The sequence below is a fragment of the Zea mays genome, chromosome 8 (assembly GCF_902167145.1).
Source record: "Zea mays cultivar B73 chromosome 8, Zm-B73-REFERENCE-NAM-5.0, whole genome shotgun sequence".
Lineage (NCBI taxonomy): Eukaryota > Viridiplantae > Streptophyta > Magnoliopsida > Poales > Poaceae > Zea > Zea mays.
Window position 1 is genome coordinate 122110748 of NC_050103.1, and position 22121 is coordinate 122132868.

The 22121-nt window shown below is 45.4% G+C and overlaps 2 protein-coding genes across 2 annotated transcripts; both read right to left on the bottom strand.

Moving 5' to 3' along the window:
• Positions 1-9999: 9999 nt before the first annotated feature.
• LOC100285407 (uncharacterized) lies at positions 10000-12417 on the bottom strand. The gene is made up of 3 exons (NM_001369861.1): positions 11958-12417; positions 10757-11872; positions 10000-10685 (listed from the first exon to the last, which is right to left on the bottom strand). The coding sequence occupies exons 1-3, from the start codon at positions 12212-12214 to the stop codon at positions 10379-10381; spliced, it is 1680 nt and encodes a 559-aa protein (NP_001356790.1). The 5' UTR covers positions 12215-12417; the 3' UTR covers positions 10000-10378.
• Positions 12418-13128: 711 nt separating this feature from the next.
• LOC100283730 (60S ribosomal protein L24) lies at positions 13129-16928 on the bottom strand. Its single transcript, XM_034059480.2, has 6 exons — positions 16726-16928; positions 15423-15461; positions 15161-15236; positions 14975-15076; positions 13569-13717; positions 13129-13481 (listed from the first exon to the last, which is right to left on the bottom strand). The coding sequence occupies exons 2-6, from the start codon at positions 15431-15433 to the stop codon at positions 13334-13336; spliced, it is 486 nt and encodes a 161-aa protein (XP_033915371.1). The 5' UTR covers positions 15434-15461; positions 16726-16928; the 3' UTR covers positions 13129-13333.
• Between the last annotated feature and the right edge of the window lie 5193 nt (positions 16929-22121).

Genomic DNA, 22121 nt, shown 5'->3' on the forward strand with positions numbered 1-22121 from the left:
TAGATTCTAGCCTAGCCACAGGAGCAAAAGTCTCCTCAAAGTCCAAACCTGCGACTTGGGCATAACCTTTTGCCACAAGTCGAGCCTTGTTCCTCGTCACCACCCCGTGCTCGTCCTGTTTGTTGCGGAACACCCACTTGGTTCCCACAACGTTTTGCTTGGGACAGGGCACCAGTGTCCAAACTTCATTACGCTTGAAGTTGTTTAGCTCATCCTGCATGGCCAACACCCAGTCCGGATCTAGCAAGGCCTCTTCTACCCTGAAAGGCTCAATAGAAGAGACAAAGGAGTAATGCTCACAAAAATTAACTAATCTAGAGCGAGTAGTTACTCCCTTGCTAATATCACCCAAAATTTGGTCGACGGGATGATCCCTTTGAATCGTCGCTCGAACTTGGGTTGGAGGTGCCGGTTGTGCTTCTTCCTCCATCACATGATCATCTTGTGCTCCCCCTTGATCACACGCCTCCTCCTGATGAACATGTTCATCGTCTTGAGTTGGGGGATGCACCATTGTTGAGGAAGAAGGTTGATCTTGCTCCAATTGTTCCTGTGGTCGCACATCGCCAATCGCCATGGTGCGCATTGCGGTCGTTGGAACGTCTTCTTCATCTACATCATCAAGATCAACAACTTGCTCTCTTGGAGAGCCATTAGTCTCATCAAATACAACGTCGCTAGAGACTTCAACCAAACCCGATGATTTTTTGAAGACCCTATACGCCTTTGTATTTGAACCATAACCTAATAAAAACCCTTCTACAGCTTTGGGAGCAAATTTAGAAGTTCTACCTTTCTTTACAAGAATATAACACTTGCTCCCAAATACACGAAAATAAGACACATTGGGTTTGTTACCAGTTAGCAGCTCATACGAAGTCTTCTTGAGGAGGCGGTGAAGGTAGACCCGGTTGATGGCATGGCAAGCCGTGTTCACGGCTTCCGACCAAAAGCGCTCGGGGGTCTTGAACTCTCCAAGCATAGTCCTCGCCATATCGATGAGTGTCCTGTTCTTCCTCTCTACCACACCATTTTGTTGTGGTGTGTAGGGAGCGGAGAACTCGTGCTTGATCCCTTCCTCCTCAAGGAACTCCTCCACTTGAAGGTTCTTGAACTCGGACCCGTTGTCGCTCCTTATCTTCTTCACTTTGAGCTCAAACTCATTTTGAGCTCTCCTGAGGAAGCGCTTGAGGGTCCCTTGGGTTTCAGATTTATCCTGCAAAAAGAATACCCAAGTGAAGCGGGAAAAATCATCAACTATAACAAGACCATACTTACTTCCTCCTATACTTAGATAGGCGACGGGTCCGAAGAGGTCCATATGAAGCATCTCCAAGGGTCTTGATGTGGTCATCACATTTTTGGTGTGATGAGAGCCTCCCACCTGTTTCCCTGCTTGACAAGCTGCACAAGGTCTATCTTTTTCGAAATGTACGTTAGTTAGACCTATCACATGTTCTCCCTTTAGAAGCTTGTGGAGGTTCTTCATCCCCACATGTGCTAAGCGGCGATGCCACAGCCAGCCCATGCAAGTCTTAGCAATTAAGCATGCATCTAGACCGGCCTCTTATTTTGCAAAATCAACCAAATAAAGTTTGTCGTCTAGTACACCCTTAAAAGCTAGTGAACCATCACATCTTCTAAAGACAGACACACCTACATTTGTGAATAGACAATTATATCCCATATTGCATAATTGACTAACAGATAACAAATTATATCCAAGAGACTCAACTAAAAACACATTAGATATAGAGTGTTCAGATGAAATAGCAATTTTACCTAACCCTTTTACCTTGCCTTGGTTCCCATCACCGAATATTATTGAATCTTGGGAATCCTTGTTTTTGACGTAGGAGGTGAACATCTTCTTCTCCCCCGTCATATGGTTTGTGCATCCGTTGTCGATAATCCAGCTTGAACCTCCGGATGCATAAACCTGCAAGGCAAATTTAGGCTTGGGTCTTAGGTACCCAACTCTTGTTGGGTCCTACAAGGTTACTGACAATGGTCTTAGGGACCCAAATGCAAGTTTTGTCTCCCTTACATTTGGCCCCTAACTTCCTAGCAATTACCTTCTTATCCTTTCTACAAATAGCAAAGGAAGCATTGCAAGCATAATAAATTGTAGAAGGTTCATTCATTACTTTCCTAGGAGCATGAACAATATTCCTCCTAGACATATCTCTACCATGCATATGGGAAGAACTAGAAGCAAACATGGCATGGGAATCAAAAGTATCATAAGCATTATAACTCCTATAAGCATTTCTAGACTGTCTCCTATGATGGTACATAAAAGCATGGTTCTTTTGCACACTACTAGCCATAGGGGCCTTCCCTTTCTCCTTGGTGGAGATGGAAGCCTTATGGCTTGTTAAGTTCTTGGCTTCCCTCTTGAAGCCAAGTCCATCCTTAATTGAGGGGTGTCTACCAATCGTGTAGGCATCCCTTGCAAATTTTAGCTTGTCAAATTCACTCTTGCTAGTCTTAAGTTGGGCATTAAGACTAGCCACTTCATCATTTAATTTAGAAATGCAAACTAGGTGTTCACTACAAGCATCAATGTCAAAATCTTTACACCTAGTGCAAATCATAACATGTTCTACACAAGAGTTAGATTTATTTGCTGCTTCTAGTTTAGTATTTAAATCATTGTTAATTCTCTTTAAACTAGAGATAGAGTCATGACATAGACACTTCACTAGAAAGCATTTCATTCCTTTTAACTTCTAGAGCAAGTGAATTTTGTGCACTAACAAATTTATCATGCTCTTCATATAAGAGGTCCTCCTGTTTTTCTAAAAGTCTATCCTTTTCATTCAAGGCATCAATCAATTCATTAATCTTATCTATTTTAGTTCTATCCAATCCCTTGAATAAACTAGAGTAATCTATTTCTTTATCACTAGACTCATCATCACTAGAAGAATCATAAGTAGTACTGTCTCGAGTACATACCTTCTTCTCCTTTGCCATGAGGCATGTGTGACGCTCGTTGGGGAAGAGGAATGACTTGTTGAAGGCGGTGGCGGCGAGTCCTTCATTTTCGGAGTCGGATGACGAACAATCCGAGTCCCATTCCTTGCCAAGGTGTGCCTCGCCCTTAGCCTTCTTGTATGCCTTCTTCTTCTCCCTCTTTCCCCCTTGTTCCTGGTCACTATCATTATCGGGACAGTTAGCAATAAAATGACCAATCTTACCACATTTGAAGCATGAGCGCTTCCCCTTTGTCTTGGTCTTGCTTGGCTGTCCCTTGTGACCCTTTAGCGTCGTCTTGAAGCGCTTGATGATGAGGGCCATCTCTTCATCATTGAGCTCGGCCGCCTCAACTTGCGCCACCTTGCTAGGTAGCGCCTCCTTGCTCCTTGTTGCCTTGAGAGCAATGGGTTGAGGCTCATGGATTGGACCGTTCAACGCGTCGTCCATGTACCTTGCCTCCTTGATCATCATTCGCCCGCTTACGAACTTTCCAAGGACTTCTTCGGGCGACATCTTGGTGTACCTAGGATTTTCACGAATATTGTTTACCAAGTGTGGATCAAGTACAGTAAAGTACCTTAGCATTAGGCGGACGACGTCGTGGTCCGTCCATCGCGTGCTTCCGTAGCTCCTTATTTTGTTGATGAGGGTCTTGAGCCGGTTGTATGTTTGGGTTGGCTCCTCGCCCCTTATCATCGCGAATCTTCCAAGCTCGCCCTCCACCAACTCCATCTTGGTGAGTAAGGTGACGTCGTTCCCCTCATGAGATATCTTGAGGGTGTCCCAGATCTGCTTGGCATTGTCCAAGCCGCTCACCTTATTGTACTCGTCCCTGCACAAAGAGGCTAACAGCACAGTAGTAGCTTGTGCATTTTTATGAATCTGTTCATTAATAAATATAGGACTATCCGAGCTATCAAATTTCATTCCATTCTCAACAATCTCCCATATGCTTGGATGGAGAGAGAACAAGTGACTACGCATTTTGTGACTCCAAAATCCGTAGTCCTCCCCATCAAAGTGTGGAGGTTTGCCAAGAGGGATGGAAAGCAAATGTGCATTTGAGCTATGCGGGATACGCGAATAATCGAAAGAAAAGTTTGAGTTAACCGTCTTTCATTTGTCATAGTCGTTGTCTTCGTTGTCCTTTTGGGAAGAAGTGGACTCATCGCTGTCGTCGTAGTAGACGATCTCCTTGATGTGTCTCGTCTTCTTCTTCTTCCCATCTTTGCGTCTGTGGCCCGAGCCCGAGTCGGTAGGCTTGTCATCCTTCGGCTCGTTGACGAAGGACTCCTTCTCCTTATCGTTGATCACGATTCCCTTCCCCTTAGGATCCATCTCTTCGGGCGATTAGTCCCTTCGTGAAGAGAACGACTCTGATACCAATTGAGAGCACCTAGAGGGGGGTGAATAGGTGATCCTATAAAACTTGAAACTTAAGCCACAAAACTTGGTTAAGTGTTAGCACAATAATTGCCAAGTGGCTAGAGAGGAGTCTCAACAAAACACAATAACCACAAAGATATCAATCACAGAGATGGCACGGTGGTTATCCCGTGGTTCGGCCAAGACCAACGCTTGCCTACTCCACGTTGTGGCGTCCCAACGGACGAGGGTTGCAATCAACCCCTCTCAAGTGGTCCAAAGACCCACTTGAATACCACGGTGTTTTGCTTTGCTTTTCTTAATCCCGTTCGCGAGGAATCTCCACAACTTGGAGCCTCTCGCCCTTACACTTGAAGTTCACAAAGAAGCACGGAGTAAGGGAGGGATGAGCAACGCACACAAGACACAAAATCAGAATGTCAACACGCACACAAGTCGCAACAAGAGCTCACAACACAACCCGACGATTTCACAACTCAACAAGAGTTCTAGATGTTATCACGAAGAAATAAATGCGTGGAATCGAAGTCTTGGTGCTTAGGAATGCTTTGAGTATGCTTATTCTTCTCCTCCATGCGCCTAGGGGTCCCTTTTATAGCCCCAAGACAGCTAGGAGCCGTTGAGAACATTCCAGGAAGGCTGATCTTGCCTTCTGTCGCCTGGCGCACCGGACAGTCCGGTGCACCACCGGACACTGTCCGGTGCGGATATCCTTCCTTATTTGGTGAAGCCGACCGTTGGGGTTTGAGAACCGTTGGCGCACCGGACACTGTCCGGTGCACACCGGACAGTCCGGTGCCTCCTTCTAGCCGTTGGCTCGACCACGTGTCCCGCGCAGATCGCGCGGCCGACCGTTGGCCCGGTCGACCGTTGGCTCACCGGACACTGTCCGGTGCACACCGGACAGTCTGGTGAATTATAGCCGTACGCCGTTAATTTCTTCCCGAGAGCAGCCAGTTCGCCTGAGCCAGCCTGGTGCACCCAGACCGAGCTGACTTTGGCTGAACAGAGCCATCTCATTTCCAATTCAATCTTTCCTGTTTCCAGCACTTAGACACAATACATTAGTCCATAAAACAATGTACTAAGTCTAGAAACATACCTTTTGACATGATTTGCACTTTGTTCACCACATTGCATAGATCAACACAAAAGCACTTGCGTTGGCACTCAATCACCAAAATACTTAGAAATGGCCCAAAGGCACATTTCCCTTTCAGTGGGGAGGATAGTTCTAGTGACGACAATCCTTGTACTCCTATACCTCCAAGGAAGAAAAAACATCAGATGAGCTTGATGCCGACTATATTCCCAACGATGAAGAGGTAAATAGAAATATGCCGACTATATTCTAAGATAATGTTCATATATGAAAAGGTCATTAATTGTTTCAATATATAGATTTCAAATGAAGAGAAGAAAGAGGATGCATGTTCTACACGAAACACGGAGGATGCTCCGATGCCTGAATCATCCGTTTCACATAAGCAGAAACGAGGGCGACGAGGTCCGAACCAGATGAAAGAAGGTGCAGTTATGTATGTAACAAAACTAAATGCAGAGGGGTTTCCTGAAGAACCACTTGACGTGGTTACAAAGTTTCAAAATTCCTGCGGGTCTACTGTTAGAGATATAGTGCCAATCACACTTCAAAAATGGAAGGATTTAGATGAAGACACCCGCAAAAAGCTATGGGCCAAGTTGTCTGAGTCATTCAAGTTCCCAAAAGGCACAGAGGATGCAGTAAGGAAGTCGATGCTCTCTGCTATGGCCAAGATGTTTCGTGGGTGGAAGGCCGAGATGAATAGGGAATTTGTTAAGAAGAATAAGGTTCCTCCGCCTAAGAAAATGGGGAAAATCACTCAAGCTCAGTGGGAGGAATTTGTTCGTCAGAAGATCGAACTGAAGGCCAAAGAACTGGGCGAAACTAATTCTCAGAGAGCGAAGATGAACAAACACCCCCATCGCCTGGGGTCAACCGGATATCACCATAAAGTTATGCAGTGGAACAGGATAATCGAGGAAGCTATAGCTAACGGCACTTTGGACCCAATATTAAAAGATATCGATGAGCGAGCTATTCGTTGGATCTTAGGTCGGGCAGGTTTGAGTGAGGACGGCAAACTTTTGCATCCAGAATTGGTAGGCGAAGTTTCGACAAAAATTCAAGAATATGCAGATAAGAGAAAAAAGGCAAATTTAAGCCTCGGAGGGAGAATGACATACTAACTGCAGCACTAGGCAATCCTGAACACATTGGACGGGCTCGGGGAATCTCTTCTAAGATTTCCTGGAGAGAGGCGTTTCCAGAGTATGCGTCGGCATATAGGAAACACGAGAAGTCGAAAAGGACCCTTGAAGAGACTATTGATGAAAGGGTACAAAAGGCTATTAATGACGTGATGAACAAAATGAAGAAAACATAATGCATATCATTTGAACTCACGCCAAGCCACATGAGTCCACCTATAGTCCCTAGCAGCGTAGGATCTGTGCAAGACTTCACCAAGTACCCTGTAGACGATATTGTTGAGGACAAGCCTTGCTTTCTTCATATTCCAATCAATCGATCTGGGACAAAAACAAAACAAGCTGCTACTGGTTTGGTAAAACTAGGACTTGTTAACTACAAGGATAATCAATGTCGACGTAAACATCAAAAAGGAAGCAAAGGTTGACACCAATGTTGAAGGGCCAACTATTTCAAAGAAAATTCATCAGCGAATCACCACTGACGATGTCAAGAAACCGTCAGAATCAGTGTCACGCTACCTGCATAAATTGCGGAGAGTTATGACAAATCAATCAAAAGCGGAATCAGCATCTCATGGAGTAGGCACACGGTCCTAAATAGACAATTTCGAAGTATGGGAAGAAGATGGAATGATTCATACTCGAGAATCATTACGTCTTAAAACCAATATCTCGATATACAAGAAGGAGGATGTTCCTCCTAAATTTGTGAATGGGAGGTCGTTCTTGACGACGGTGCAACTTTCTAAGTTGTCGACTCCGGAGATTAGAATGCATGAGTGGTACATGGTGGCTAGCAACAAATACAAACTCGAGGACTTCACATTTGTTGTGCCAGAAGATGCATTTTGGAGCAAAGATAATATAGATCCTGTGCGGCATTTATTCTTTGACGATATCTGGTCGTTGTACCACCGACAAAGGATGGAAACCAACTACTTAACCCTCTTTTGCTTGTAAGTACCTCTAAACTTTCATATTTGTTAGTTTTGTACACGCACACATAAACGAGAGTCTAACGATTAACACTTTTACACGTAGGATGCAATACATGGATGATAAGAAGAAACAACTTAAGACAGGGTTTCTTGACCCGTTGATGATATCCCAAGCTCGCTACAAAGAAGTTGCTCGGAGACATGGAGAAGAATACAAAGACTTGGACGATGCTGAATTTGAGAAAGCCATCAAACAGAATCAGAGAAAGAAAATGAAGGTAATGGCGGCATACATTGGACGAGCCATGTATAATCATGTACAACATGGCAAGGACTTAATAATAGCTCTGCACCACTTTAAGTAAGTTATCGACATGGTTTTGAACTATAAATTATGGCAATCGTGATCTTAACATGTGTTTTCGTCTATGTCTATATAGTGACCACTACATTTGTATCATGATCTTTCCAAAGGATGGTAAAGTCGTGGTCTTCGACTCACTGAGAATGGAAAAGGCTACGTATAATGACTTCTTGAAGATTTTAGAGAAGTATGATTATTATTGCACACTTGTACTTATTACAACTTAACAAATGTATTCTTAATCTCACAATGCTATTCTTATATGCAGTGCATACCGTTTTTATTGGAAAGATCTTGGCGGCGAACATCCAGAGGACAAGCCTAATTTGTCAATATCATTATTTCCATATGGTGACAAACAACCTCTGGGTACTGTCCTGTGCGGTTATTATGTATGCGAATGGTGTCGTGTCACCTTCCATTACATGGTCAATCGTGAGGATGTAAGTTCGCTATCATTGTCTATGTTGCAATTTTTATGTTATATTGTTGCTCATCACATTACTCTTAGCACTGCTTGCTTTTTGCTTTCATTGCAGGTTCCTAAATCTAAGATCAATGCTAAATGGTTAGAAAGAGATATGGTTTCCGTCGGCGTGGCTAAGGTTGTAAGAGACTTGCTTTACTTTATGCGTCGTGAAGTTCTTCATCAACAAGGGCTATTCTACAATACAAATGGAAATTTGCAACAATTCCCAGAACTAAGCTTGTACACGATATCACACAGTGTTTAGGTCTTTAGTTAGGAACTTTAGATGTTTAGTTGTCTATGGAACTTTGAGATGTTTAGTTGTCTATGGAACTTGATATGTGTATAAATCTGTGTATGACGATGGAACTTGATATGTGGATGAATCTGTGTATGGAACCTATTATGGAACTTGATATGTATAAATTTGTGTATGCAATCTGTGTGAATCTGTGTGTGAAATCTGTGTATAATCTGTGTATTGAATCTGTGTTTGAAAATTCTGTATATGAATCTGTATATTGAAAACCGTCTGTGATTTATATTGTATGCAGTCGGACTTATATTAAAAACCGTCTGTGATGTGTGGCTAATACAAGCGGCTAGGATAAGAAACCGCCTGTGATGTGTGTCTATCACAGGCGGTTCCTTTGAACTGGACCGCCTGTAATGTGTGTCTTTCACAGACAGTTTTTGATTGACCGTCTGTGATGTTGTTTTACATCACAGGCGGTGCACCACAAGCGGTTCCTGGAACCGCCTGTGTAGAGGCTAACCAAACCGCCTGTACAGAGGTTTGCTGTAGTAGTGCTAGATCTCGTCCCCTGGGGGAGAGATCTTAGGGTGCTTCGGGTCAACAGGTCACCCGGAGCGTCCCCTGACGATGTGAAGTCGCCTAAAAATTAAGAGACATACGAGGTAGAGTATCTTTAAAGGACAACTAGATCTTTCCCCCGGGAGGAGTAAGATCCTATGGTCGTCTTGGGATCAGTAGGTCACCTAAGATGGATATAGACGACGAAGAGTCGAATAGGGGTGGAGGTGGATAAGCGAAAAGCTATAACTAGAACTACGCTACATCCCAAAAAGTGTGTTGATGTCGATCTAGGCAACGCCAATCACTAGGAGTGTACCACCTGGCGATGCCCTCTGCGGCAGCGCAGACGGTCCACGGCTCTGGGCCGCACGGTCCGCGACCTGGGCGCAGCGGTGGCGCCTTCCCTGTGTCGCTCCGGATGGACGGCGCACAGGGCCAGACGGTCCGCTATGGCGTATGGTTGTCTTCGTCCTCGCTTTAATCTAGATTTCGATCCCTAAGGGAGAGATCTTAGGATGCTTCGGGTCGACAGGTTACCCGGAGCGTCCCCAGACAATGTGGGGTCGTCTAGGAATTAAGAGATAGTCGAGGTAGAGTATCTTTGGTCGGTAGGCCACACAAGACTGGTCTAGACGACGTAAAGTCAAATAGGGGTGGAGTTTGATACGCGGAAATCTATAACTAGAACTACGTTACATCTATTACTAGGACAGAAATAATAAAGAAAGTATTTAGACGATAGCTAACAAATCTCACGTGATTAAATAGATAACCACTCACGATATAGCAATAATTTCCCGAGTTAATCTGATCGCGGTGGCGCGGACCCGTCCGCCAGTGTAGTGTTCACTAGTAAACACGGTACAGCATGCATACACCAGGACTTGCTGGTGTAAATAAATGTTAAGATAAAAGTATATATAACTCCCATTACAATGATTGTTTTTTAAACCCCATTACAGTGATTTGAGAGGGCATCTCAAGATTACATCAATAGATATATCCGTGCGTTCTCATTTGGCTCACCCCCACCCAACGTCCCTTCTCCCTTCCCTAGGCTTCCTTCGTCTTTGTTCTTTTTGATGATTTTATTTCGCCGAGCAGCACAGGAATGGATTAGTTAGACTGGATGGTCAGAACACGAGGTGAAAACGGCGCCTTCGTCGTCTTTAGCGCGCGGGGGCGTAGGATGGCGGCAGCGGCAGCCCCACGACCTTGCCGCAGCGGAGGGCGTTGTCGGGCATGTTGTACTCGTCGCGCAGCGACCGCGCCGGCGAGATGACGCTGATGTAGAACTGCTCCCCGAGGTAGTACCGCTCCCAGACGTTGGACCGGACGCTCCACATGCCCGCGTTGTCGAATGTCAGCATGATCGCCGTCCATGACCGCGGGTACACCTGGATCGTGTGCCGGCTCACCGTGTCCAGTAGGTTGTACGTCTTCCTCATCTCCGGCGACCACGTCCCAGGCCCCATCCTACAGATATTTGCTAAAGAAGAAGAAAAAGAAATATAATCGAGCACGTAACGTAGCCGTAGCGTACGTACCCGACGCCGAAGAAGGCGTAGCCGTCGAGGTGGAGGGAGTCTATGCTCTTCTCGGGGTTCTCGAAGACGATCTCGATGAAGGTCCGGAACTCGGCGGTGATGACGTTGGGGATGACATGGAGTGGCCCGTTAACGGCGGGGGGCACGTCGCCCATCTGGTTGTAGCTGAACACCCCGTCGGTGACGTTGAAGTACTCGGCGAGCTTGAGGGGGGTCTCGGTGTCCCTGTGGGAGATGCCGTTGAAGCCGTAGCGGAGCTTGCCGTCGATGTGGCCGCGGGAGACCATGACCTTGATGGTGCGGGTGATGTTGATCTGGCCGTAGTGGTAGGAGCCCTGCGGGTTGGGGCGCGCGGCGCTGGCCGTCAGGTTCCAGCGGAACGACCTGGCCTGGTTGATGGACCAGGCCCAGCCGGCCGGTGGCTCGGTCATGTTGGGCGCCGGCGGGGCGCCGCTGGAGCCGGCGTAGCGGATGACGGCGGAGGCGGACTTGGCGTCGTGGATGAACCGCGTGGAGGCCACCATGTAGTAGTCGCCGGGCGCCTGGTCGGCGTCGACCAGCACGGAGAGGCAGTGGCCGACGTGCACGTCCAGCGAGTCGTACACGTCCTGCAGGGTATGTGAGCCCTCCAGCTCCACGAGCTTCATGTCGTGGCCCTGGATGCGGAAGTTGAGCGACGCCTTGATCCCGGTGTTGCACACGCGGAGGCGGTACGTCTTGCCCGCCTCGAAGGTGAGCATGGGCGCGGCGGCCTCCAGGTCCTTGCCTCCCTTGCCGTTGATGAGCACGCCCGCGGGGCGGCCCACGCTCTTGCCGGCGTCGAGCTGGCGCGCCAGCACCTCGTGGTCCTTGGTGTACCAGTCGCCGATGAGCACCGCGTGGTCGCTCTCCGGCGGCGGCTGGTCGAAGGGGACCGGGATGAGGAGGCGGCTCACCACGCTGATGGCGCCGTACCCGCCCGCCGCCCGCTGCATGCCGATGGACGGGAAGTAGAAGAAGCTGCCGATCTGGTCCTTGGGCTGCCACTTGTACGTGAAGTTGGTGTTGGGCGCGATGGGGCACTGCGTGCCTGGCATCCCGTCCATCCACGAGTTCTTCCTGTGCTGCATCCCGTTCCTGCGCGCGTGCAAAGCCATGTCATGTCATGTCATGTATCGAAATGAAATGCACGCATGCATGCATATTCATCACACGGCCGGACCAGGTGAAAAGGAGCGGATGGTCGAGCTGGTTGAAGACGTTGACGACGATGTTGTTGTTGGAGGAGCAGTTGATCCTGGGGCCAGGGAACTCGCCGTTGATGAGGATGACCTTCTGGGGCACTCCCAGCAGGGACCTGGTCCCGTACGTCACCTTCCACTCGAAGAACAGGTAGGGGTCCTCGGCCCGGGCCAAGGTCGCCAGCGCCGACACGACCAGCAGCACGCCGGCGGCAACGCGCATCGTCGACGTCGCCATGACTCTCCTCGACCGATCAGCAGCTAGCTCTCGGCGGGCCGGCGGATCGGAGGAGGGGCGCTCGACCTCTCTCTAATGTAGTGTAGTGTAGTGCTGCTCTCTTGAAGGATTGTAATGAGGAGTTGTTGCGGTGAGATAGAGCTTATTCTATGAGGAGGCCATGGAAGACGTCCCGGGTGGTGGTAGTGGTCAGGTGGAGGCCGGGGGATAACCGGGGAGGCTTCGGTTTGACGAGGGGACGCCGGGGTGGGGCTTTATAGCGCCAACGGGCGGTGCTCGTTTTAGAATGCGTGCCGGCCATGGCCCCAAGTGGAAGGTCGCGCGCGCGGGGCGGGCGGGTTGGTCGCGCGTCCGCCCGTCGTTCGCCACCGCGTCCTGGGCTGGCCGTTCCTTTTTCTTTTTCGATATTGCCGGAGTCCGACACTGAGCTGGACCGCTGGACGGATGGAGCCATGGACCATCCAGGGAAACGCATAAGCACTGCAAATTAGCGTGTCTGCAGCATTCGAAGTGGAGTGAATCCCTTTGCTAACCATTCATGAACCCAGAATATATATAATTCAGCAATTTGGACCGGAAAATCACGGTGAGGGAAATTGTGACTTCGGTAACAACAGGACAACTTATAATGCATGGTAGAATTAAACTCGATAAACCAATTTATATTCACGTGACAGCATCGACTAATATGCAAGCAAGTACTAGGTGTAAACAAATATGCAAGCAAGTACTAGGTGTAAACATGTGTGACAGCATCGACTAATATGCAAGCAAGTACTAAGTGTAAACATGCAAGTAGATTTTTTAGTCGGTAGATAAATTGTGGTTTGTTAGGAATCTTGTGATGGAAGTATAAATGTGACCAGCTGCGACCCGCACGATGGAGCATATCGGCCCAATCAAGCACATCTGGAGAAACAAAACAAGCCCTTATCCAAGATGAGTTAAGAATATGAACGGTCATTTTTTTTCAGGCATAAATATAAATCCGTTCTCTTGCCATGGTATTTAGCACGCACAAGCAACGCTTGAATAAGTCTTGCAAATTCAACACAGGTTCTACGAAAGTGGCTTTGGCTAAGGAACGACTGCAATGTCGAGAAACGACACTAAGTTCTTTCAGCGCTTCCCACCACCGCCGCCCAACTTGGGGCCCTTGGAACCCTTCTGGACCGCACCCTTTGTCTGCGTCTTCTGGGACTTGCTCACCTCCGCCTTCTTCGCTTTCTTCTCATCCTTGGTCTTCTTGATGCGCTCCTTGATCTCACTGCATGGTCACGACAGTTCAAATGAGCGGAGAGGTATTGAGCATCGGTATCTATTTGTTATGGTAATATAGAACTGGCAGACATACCGAAGAGCAGCTTCTCTAGCAGCATCGCGGACCTCTGGCTTCTCAGCTCTCTTCTTCTGGATTACTTCCAAGGAAGCACCCACAATTGACCTGGAGTATGGCTTCTTGGTGGCGCGGCGCCTCTTCTTTACCGCTTCAGCATGGATATCCTACAGACAAAAAAAAAAGCATGTAAGCTATAGACTTATAGCACTATTATAAGCATGGCAGAAATAATTTGCAAACGATGACATGATCAAATGGATCGATACAAAGATAATGATGAAATGTTCTCTACAAAGGATGCAACAAACACATGACTCAGAAGACAGCTAATTATATTAAATAACTTTAAGGGACCGTTTGGGCAGATTCAGAAAAATCGTGATTCCAAATGGGGTTTCCATGCAGGGAAACAGAACTGGAGCATTTCATTTTTTGCACAAACTTCAAAACAGCCTTCTGGTTTCACAGTGATTCTCTGGACCTCCAGTCCTCCACATATCCTTTCTTTTGTTGATAATTACAGGGACTGCACCCAGCTGGCCTAACTAATCAACCAGTATGGTAACAGGCAAGAGCCAAATGCTTTACTTTCTCAAAAAAATGTTGGTATAAAATCAGTGATATAATTTTATAGAAAAATATTGGATGTGATAAAATCTCAAAAAATCATCGATCTATAAATGTTTTATCTTCTCAAATTGGTGCAGCCCGGTGCATGTGCTCCTGCTTGCAGTTGCAGAGTCCAGGGAAGGGGCGAACCCATTTAGGTCTCTAGTATGCTGTCTTTCCCAGCATTTGCAAGAGGCTATTTCCACAACTCGAATCGATGACCTCTATCACAAGGCAGCAGCTTTACCACTCCACCAAGGCTTCCCTTCTATAATATATTTTTATATAGAAACTTATTGACTAATAAATTCTAAAATACTATCTGTAAATGCTCCATTTGAACCGTAATAACTCAAGGAAAACTCAGCATATGTCAATGGCACTTTGGTCTATTCAACCATATTCTCCTCTGTTCAGAATCTGAAAAGACAGACAGCCAACAAGTTCCAGCAAGTGGTCCTGTTTCTCAGGGAAATGTTTCTCCAAAATAAACTAGAACTAAAACGTTTTTAAGAATCTAAAACCCTACCAAATGAGCCCTAAATGTACATTAACACCTGAAAGGTAGCTAGTTAATGTTATATATCAGCACTGCATATAAACACAGAAGTTAATATATCAATCGTAATCCAGAATGGCGAGAAATTTTCCGAAGCTGAGGTTTATTGGAATTCTGGTCCAAAATTAAAAAAACTTGTAATTAGCTAATACAAGAAAGCTGAAGCTAATCTATAACCAAAAAGCATGGAATCATCATAAGGGAAATGAATGAATGACATTCTTATTGAAGTTGGCCGGGTAATATCACATACCTTCTTGTGCTGCTTCCTGTACATTGCTGTCCAGGTAAGCTTTGCAGGCTTCAGGCGGTTGTGGAAGTAGCGCTTGCATTTCGAGTTGGCAAAAAGGAAGACCTATAGAACAAATGTAAGTTCTTTCCATAACAAACATTTTCTATAAGCTTATAAATCTCTTATAAAAATGTAACAGCGAGTAACCTGAGAATCAGCACGGATAAATCTAATGCCTTTCCCAGGATAAATCTTCTGGCCGCTGAAGCGGCAAAGTTCCGTCCTGCAAGGAGATGAATGTACTTAGAATAACTTCACGATCCATAACTCTTTCTAATAACATTAGTTCGACAATTATTAATCAATCACAGAAAATACATTAGCCATGCAGAAAAATAAGGACATAGAGTCATAGACTAACCAGATCTATTAACATATTTCAATTGCAATAAAAGAAGTAGAAACTTACTTCAGCACCATGTTCTCAGCCTCAAGAAACCTTCACCAACTACATATTTTACAAGAACCAAAGAAATAAATCAGAATTGATTATATGTACATTAGACAATGCAGCTGTTCATGTAACAATATATTAAGCAACAAAGAAAGCTAGCTTCCACACAAAAACCAGGACTTGACAGGCAGCAGAAACCTATAAGTTTGCAGCGACACAAATTCAAGGATTTGAAAAGCAGAAGAAACACAACCAAAACTAATTTCCTGCTGCATGGGTGCTATCCTGCCATCCTGGTGCATCTCGCACATCAATGAAATAGGCAAATATGAAATGTCAAAAGCCATAGCAACTCAAACCAAAAAGATTTAGCTGTTGGGTGACTACTGGCAGCAGAAATACAGAACAAATCTCTGCCGCAAAGCGGGTTCCCTTGTCCATATAGCACAGACAGAAAAATTGGCAACTACACTATTAAAACAGATATATCGCCACAGTACATGTGCTCTGATCCGTCCCAGAGAAAGCAATCCTAAATCGCAACACAGCCATCGCAAAGGCATAATACCTCCCTATGACTATCTGCTTGCAAGACAGTGGCTACTGGCTACAACTAATCAGCTACAGGTGCAATAGAAACCATATGACCACGTAACTATATAAGTACAAAAACTGCAAAATCAATGGAAATCAATCAAACCAAGTAAATATGCAGCAAATAAATATCAGGGTTTGACAGGCAGCAGAAAAGCAACCAAAAGTGAGTTTCTGCCGCAAGGGTGCTATCCTGGTGCATCTCGCACACCAATTAAATAGGCAACTATGAAATGCCAAAGGCCATAGCACCTGAGTGCGTGTGCTTCGATTCAGAAGGATCTCCCAAACACCTAAGAAACCAACATCTTTCAGAACTCGAAAGATTAAACTGCCATGCGACTACTGGCAGCAGAACACGTAACAAATCTCTGCTGCAAAGAGGGTTCCTTAATCCATATAGGACGCACAAAACAATATACGCGATTGAAACAGCTATAGCGTCTCAGACACTCAGTATGGTGCTTCGATACGTCCCTGGTAAGGGAAAGCTAAACACAAACAGCCAACTCAAAACTCAACTGGACGTACTTACCTGCATGACAGTGACTACAGTCACACCTAATCACCTACAGATGCAACAACGAAACCATCTAATGACCAAAACCATCAGAACATGGGAATGAAATTAGGGACGTTTCCAGCGACAACAAGAGATAACGCGAACGCGTAAGCTAGTCCAAGGCAAGAACACAAAGTGAGAAGGTTTTGACGGTTGCCATACCTTCCGTGCGGAAACGCGGAGCCGCAGGCGGCCGCGAGGCGGTGGTAGCGGCGGCGGCGGCGGCGGCGGCGCAGGAAGGAGGCGACTGTGTTAGTGGCTCCGCTAGGGTTTCTTATATCAGTTCGTGCATTGGACACTTGGGCTGGCTAGCTGGCTGGCGGCGAAGTGGCCTCTTTTGGGCCCGAAACTGCATTGTGGGCTTTAGGCTTAACAATCAGCCCATAGCCGTTTTAGGGCGCAATTAGGGTGTCGTTTGGTTCACGCAATGTAACGTAAATGGTAATGCTAATTATTTACACTCGAATACATGGGATAACAAGTTTGAATAAACCGATATCCATTTAATGTGTAGTATCGATTACGGTTGGACTTAAACAAACATAATTTAATATTATGTGTTGCACATTACATTACCAATATGTGAATCAAACGACACCTAGAAAAAAGTTATTTCTACTTTCACCTTCATGAACTATGAACTATCTTGTTTAAAACATGTCATCTCATCTGTCAACTTCTAGATTGTTCAAATTACCTTTCCTACCAAGTTAGAAATGTTTTTCAAGCATGTTTCATCTTTTTATAGTTAAAATCTACTCAATAGCTTATGAAGTTTTAATTTACAAAAAAATATCTCTAAACTTATGAAAATCTTAGAAGAATTCAAGAGATAGTGTAGGATAAGAAAAACTAAAATAAAATATTTATAACTCGTGAAAAATAAATTTGGAAGCTTATAAAAAAGTTGACCAGCTTGAGGGAAAAAATATCTAATGTCTGGAAATATCCCAAAACTTCATGTTTGATGTCTACATGCATTCTAAAACTTTCTATAATAAAAGTATAAGATGAAATCAAAAAAATATAATATACATTTAATGTTTATACATACATGATGGTTGCATCTTGTGTTTTTAGTGTGGAAAGTTTTTGGAACATATTTAAACATCGATTAAAATGTTTTGGGAATTTTCTACATATTTCCCGTTTTTCTAGAGCTAAGTCTAATTGTTAATTTAGTTTGTTTTTAGTTTAGATCTTGATGATCCAACTAATGCATATCCACACAACCCCTCAATAACCACCACCCGCGATGAGTGTTGGTTTTGCATCTCATGTTCATATTTGTTTCCATAAAACCTTATTTCAAAAGGCATTTCTTAAAATAATCATATCTTTCTCGTATGAAGTTAAAATCATGCAATAGTATTATATCTATGGACATCTATATAATAATCCACATTTGATTCTGGAAGATTATCGACCAGGAAACGACTGTAAGTTGTCCGGGAGCCGGCACACGTGGAGTTAAAAAGTGTGTTGTTGTTACGGTCGTCACTACCCATTGCGACTCTAAGTATGAGAGGTTATAGGCATGCCACCTGGCTTGACCTGCAAGTGAAAGTTGTGCTCATGTTGGTAGATCACTCTAGAAGCACGAAAATAAATTATATGTTAAATTTCAACTAGATCGCGTGAATCGGTCTATGTTGGTTACGCCGATTGGCTTCTCTGGATAGGTTATTATCATATTTAATGAAAATAATAATGCATTAAAAGTCATCGATGAAGAGAGTAAAGTTGTCTAAATATATTTGAATCGGTTGTTACTCTAGAGCGATGCAGGCTACGTGCATGGCTAAAGACATGACAACGGACCAAAAACCACCATTATTATCCATGCTATTAATCAAATATAGAGCCAGATAAACAGTAAGCCATCTTAAAGAACATCCCATGAATTAGGGCCTCTAAAGAAATCCATCTAAAATATACAATGAGACTAAACATGTAATACATGATGATACATGTATATCGACCTCTTGTGACTGACGTGCGAGAGACAAACATGAGCAACTGGCTGCGAGAACAATGGTGTATCTCTTATATTTGATATCTTTCGATGTCTTCCTGACGTTAACTTCCAACAATCCTAGGATTAGCTATCGGAAGTCAATTTAACTTCCAACAGTAACTATGTCGAAGTCATATTGGTTGTCAGATATTGTTTAGAATGTTGGGTTTCTTGTGTCTGTCAACCTGGCCTAACCTCGCGAGCCCAGAAAGCAAACACGTCTAGTGCACCACACTTGTCACTTGCATACCGTGAAACAACCAAGGCCAGCCCTAGCAATAGAGGCGAACCTCGGGGTTCCAAAAAGGAGATAGGCCCAAAGTTTAATAGAATATAATAGAACAGCAATGATATTGTTAGTTGTCGTCTTGTCGAAACGCACAGAAGCAGTGGTCCCACACGTCGGGCTAGAGCACCGATTGAAGGCCTCCTGCAATGCTGCACGAAGCCGGTCTCACCCTCATTGTCATCTCTAGTGGCAGGCTCGCAGCTCCTATATTTTTTAGCAGTTCATTTCTTTATTTATCTAGCATCTAACATCGTAAACTTTCATCTCCAGTGAAATAATTACTTCTTTTCTGGTTAGCTCTTAGATGTTGCCGAAGAAGTATATTTTTATGAGAAATAATGGATGTACTGAAGTTCTATTCTTTATTAAGGTAATCATATTAGCTCCAAAGTATAAATATATTGTTATTTTGGTTGACTTTATTCCTCGATAATTATCAGACATGTTAAATTAAATATACCAGTGTATTTTTTTGTTTTGCAGGTAAAATAAACGTATATTATATATATCATAAAGAATTTTATATAGTCTAGAGAACCTATCATTTGTTGGCTTGTGGTCCTAAAAATGATAGGACCCCGGCTAGAAACAACTGCCAAGTTGAGTTTATGTCAGAGCACAGTACACTCTGCGTACATGTACATGTCAGTACAACTTTCATGCTGACACAAAAAAAAAATTAGTCGGCGATAGACCCGGCATGGCCAACTTTCTGCTCTAGCGTTGTGATCCGAAACCATATCACTGCATGCCATCCCTAGTAGAAAGCTTGTGTTGACGATCCAGCGTGATCTTAGGATGTGTTTGTTTGCAGGTCAGCTAGGACAGGGACGTCACCTGGCGTCCTCTCTCGTCCCTCCAATTTTGAGAGACAACAGGGGATAACACTGGGATAGTCCTGTCCCAACCCTTAACCCAGAACCAAACAACCTAATTTGAGTGATCGTCCCATCCCATCTCGTCCTGTCATTGCAACCAAACGCACTCTTACACAACAGATCAGGCGAGAGCAAAGCGTCGTTCACACGGCCACCCGGGAAAGCTAACGGCTGCCACTGCGCTGTCCCTGTCCCCGCCGGCCGCCGCCTCACCGGGCGCGCATCGCGCCGGTGGATTCGCCGTCGAAACCGGCCGGTTTCCCAGCCAGCCCGGATCGTTCGAGGCGCGCAGGTCTTCGATTCGCCATGCACGTCTCTTTCCTTTCCGGTCGCAAGTCATGAGAGGCAGGCAACGTGGCGGCGGCGCGCGCGCTCGGATCCGGCGGTGGGATCGACGAGATGTCGATGTCCTGACCAGACCGCCGCCGAGTCCGATCCGGCACATGGCGTTAGCTTCTCCCGAGTGACCCGATCAACGGGAGTACTGGAGGGATCGGACGACGCGACCACACCCGGCCTTTTACGCGCCGCGCGCGCGTGCGGCCTCCCCGCCCGGCGCTCGATCGGCGTCAGCGCGCGCCTTCTTCTCTCCATCGCGGACGCTGAAATGCATTTGGTGCCGCTGGCCGGACCACCATGCATTATTCACACGTGCGCGCGAGGGCAGAGGCAGACAACTCATCACCGGGGCCCGGCCATCATGACCAGTGATTGAACGAACAAAAGAAGCTATAGCTTCCAGTGACACAGCTAGTCAGGCCACACACCACTCTTGCATTGGTGTGTGCTGCTCGGCTGGTCCCAGCCCCACACGGCCCCGGCTGTGCCGTGTGCCTAATTTTCTGCAGCCGCAAAACAACGGGCGGGCATGCAAGTGTAGGATCTTGCATTCTCAATACCCTAGCTACAAATAAAGTTACTATGGGGGCGTTTGGTTGGTTTCTTGCTCATCCAAAAACCCGTGTTTGTTTGGTTGGTTGGATCCCGACGAGTGGTGGATATCTCGCTCGGTTTTCACCGAAAAAACGGTAAAATTTCCCATTCCTGTTACTGGGAAACGAAAACAAGTCCGTTTTTCAGTGTGTCTCGGTTTAAAATTTGAAAATATAAAATTTAAATTTGGTCAAGAAAACGGCTTTTTCAAAAGAATCAAAATAAACATATAATTAGTGTGTATTAAATAATTTTAACATATAATTAATATCTATTAATAGATTTTCGTTTATTTAACACTTTTTAACTTATACAACAAGTATTAATGCAAGTAACCAAACAACATCTCTAAAACTGGCCATATACATACAACCAAACACGCTAGACTACATGCACTCAGTCAGGTTAATCAGAGCCAGACTTACCAGATAAAAGCCACTCATGTAAGCAACTAATGTGTTTGATTCGGTGTCAACGAGGGATGGAACAGGATCAACCTTAGGTTGACCCCGTCCCTTATTTTTTGAGAAATGACCTCGTCCATTATTTTTGAAGAATGTTTCTTGACCCTAACTTTGAACCTTCAAACCAAACATGAGTCAAGTTAAAATGATCCCACCCCATCCCTCTTCATCATTCCTCATCCATCCATCCAAACACTATATATTGCGGCGACAAAAGTAATGCTGTTCTTCACAGCTCTGACTCGGAACTTAAGCGGAAGGTCATCATCTTAGTTGTTTGTTGGAGCCAAGTCACTCTGCAGAGCGAAGTCAAATGGACAGCAGGAGTTCTGAAACGCTTTCCTTCCCGAAATGCAGAGTTCGGCGCGATCGGATCGAGTGCCGCCCGCACAGGGTCACCCTGCACTGTGCATTCCCGGAAGCACGGTCGCATGATGAACTTGGGCGAGATGGGCAAGCCAAAATTCGAAAGGGACTGGACTGGAGCTTGCATGGGAGCTGTTGATGCGCGGTGAGTGCCGGCCGGTAGTGCATGCCCAATTAGGGCTTGTTCGGTTATTTACAATCCATATGGATTGAAGGGGATTGATACGGATTGGAAGGGATTTTGACTTACTAGGGATTGAAACCCCCTCAATCCCCCTCAATCCATATGGATTGGGGTAGAACCGAACAAGCCCTTAGGGTTGACGAGTTTCAGTAAAAGACTTCGCACACCACACAAGGCCGGGTGGTGGTGACCTGCCAACCTCCACCGCCTCTGCCCTGTGGCGTCTCAAACGAGAACTGTGGACGGGTGCAGCAAGTATATACGAAAGCAAAATTGTTGTCCAACGTTGTTGTACTGTACAAACCGGAAAGAAAATCCTTGCTTCTATGCATCCCATGAAAGCTTTATTTCGATGCTAGTTATTATTCCTCCTAATGGTTCTGAACTAGAGATGTTAAAGCGATTGGATTACTATTGTATTAATAAT

Coding starts and splice junctions, on each gene's coding strand:
- LOC100283730 (XM_034059480.2), bottom strand. Junction 15,077..15,160: donor TTATCCGTGCTGATTCTCAG/GTTACTCGCTGT, acceptor TTTGTTCTATAG/GTCTTCCTTTTTGCCAACTC. Junction 13,482..13,568: donor GCTAGAGAAGCTGCTCTTCG/GTATGTCTGCCA, acceptor GTGACCATGCAG/TGAGATCAAGGAGCGCATCA.
- LOC100285407 (NM_001369861.1), bottom strand. CDS start 12,214: ATGGCGACGTCGACGATGCGCGTTGCCGCCGGCGTGCTGCTGGTCGTG. Junction 11,873..11,957: donor CATCCGCTCCTTTTCACCTG/GTCCGGCCGTGT, acceptor GCACGCGCGCAG/GAACGGGATGCAGCACAGGA. Junction 10,686..10,756: donor TACGCCTTCTTCGGCGTCGG/GTACGTACGCTA, acceptor AAATATCTGTAG/GATGGGGCCTGGGACGTGGT.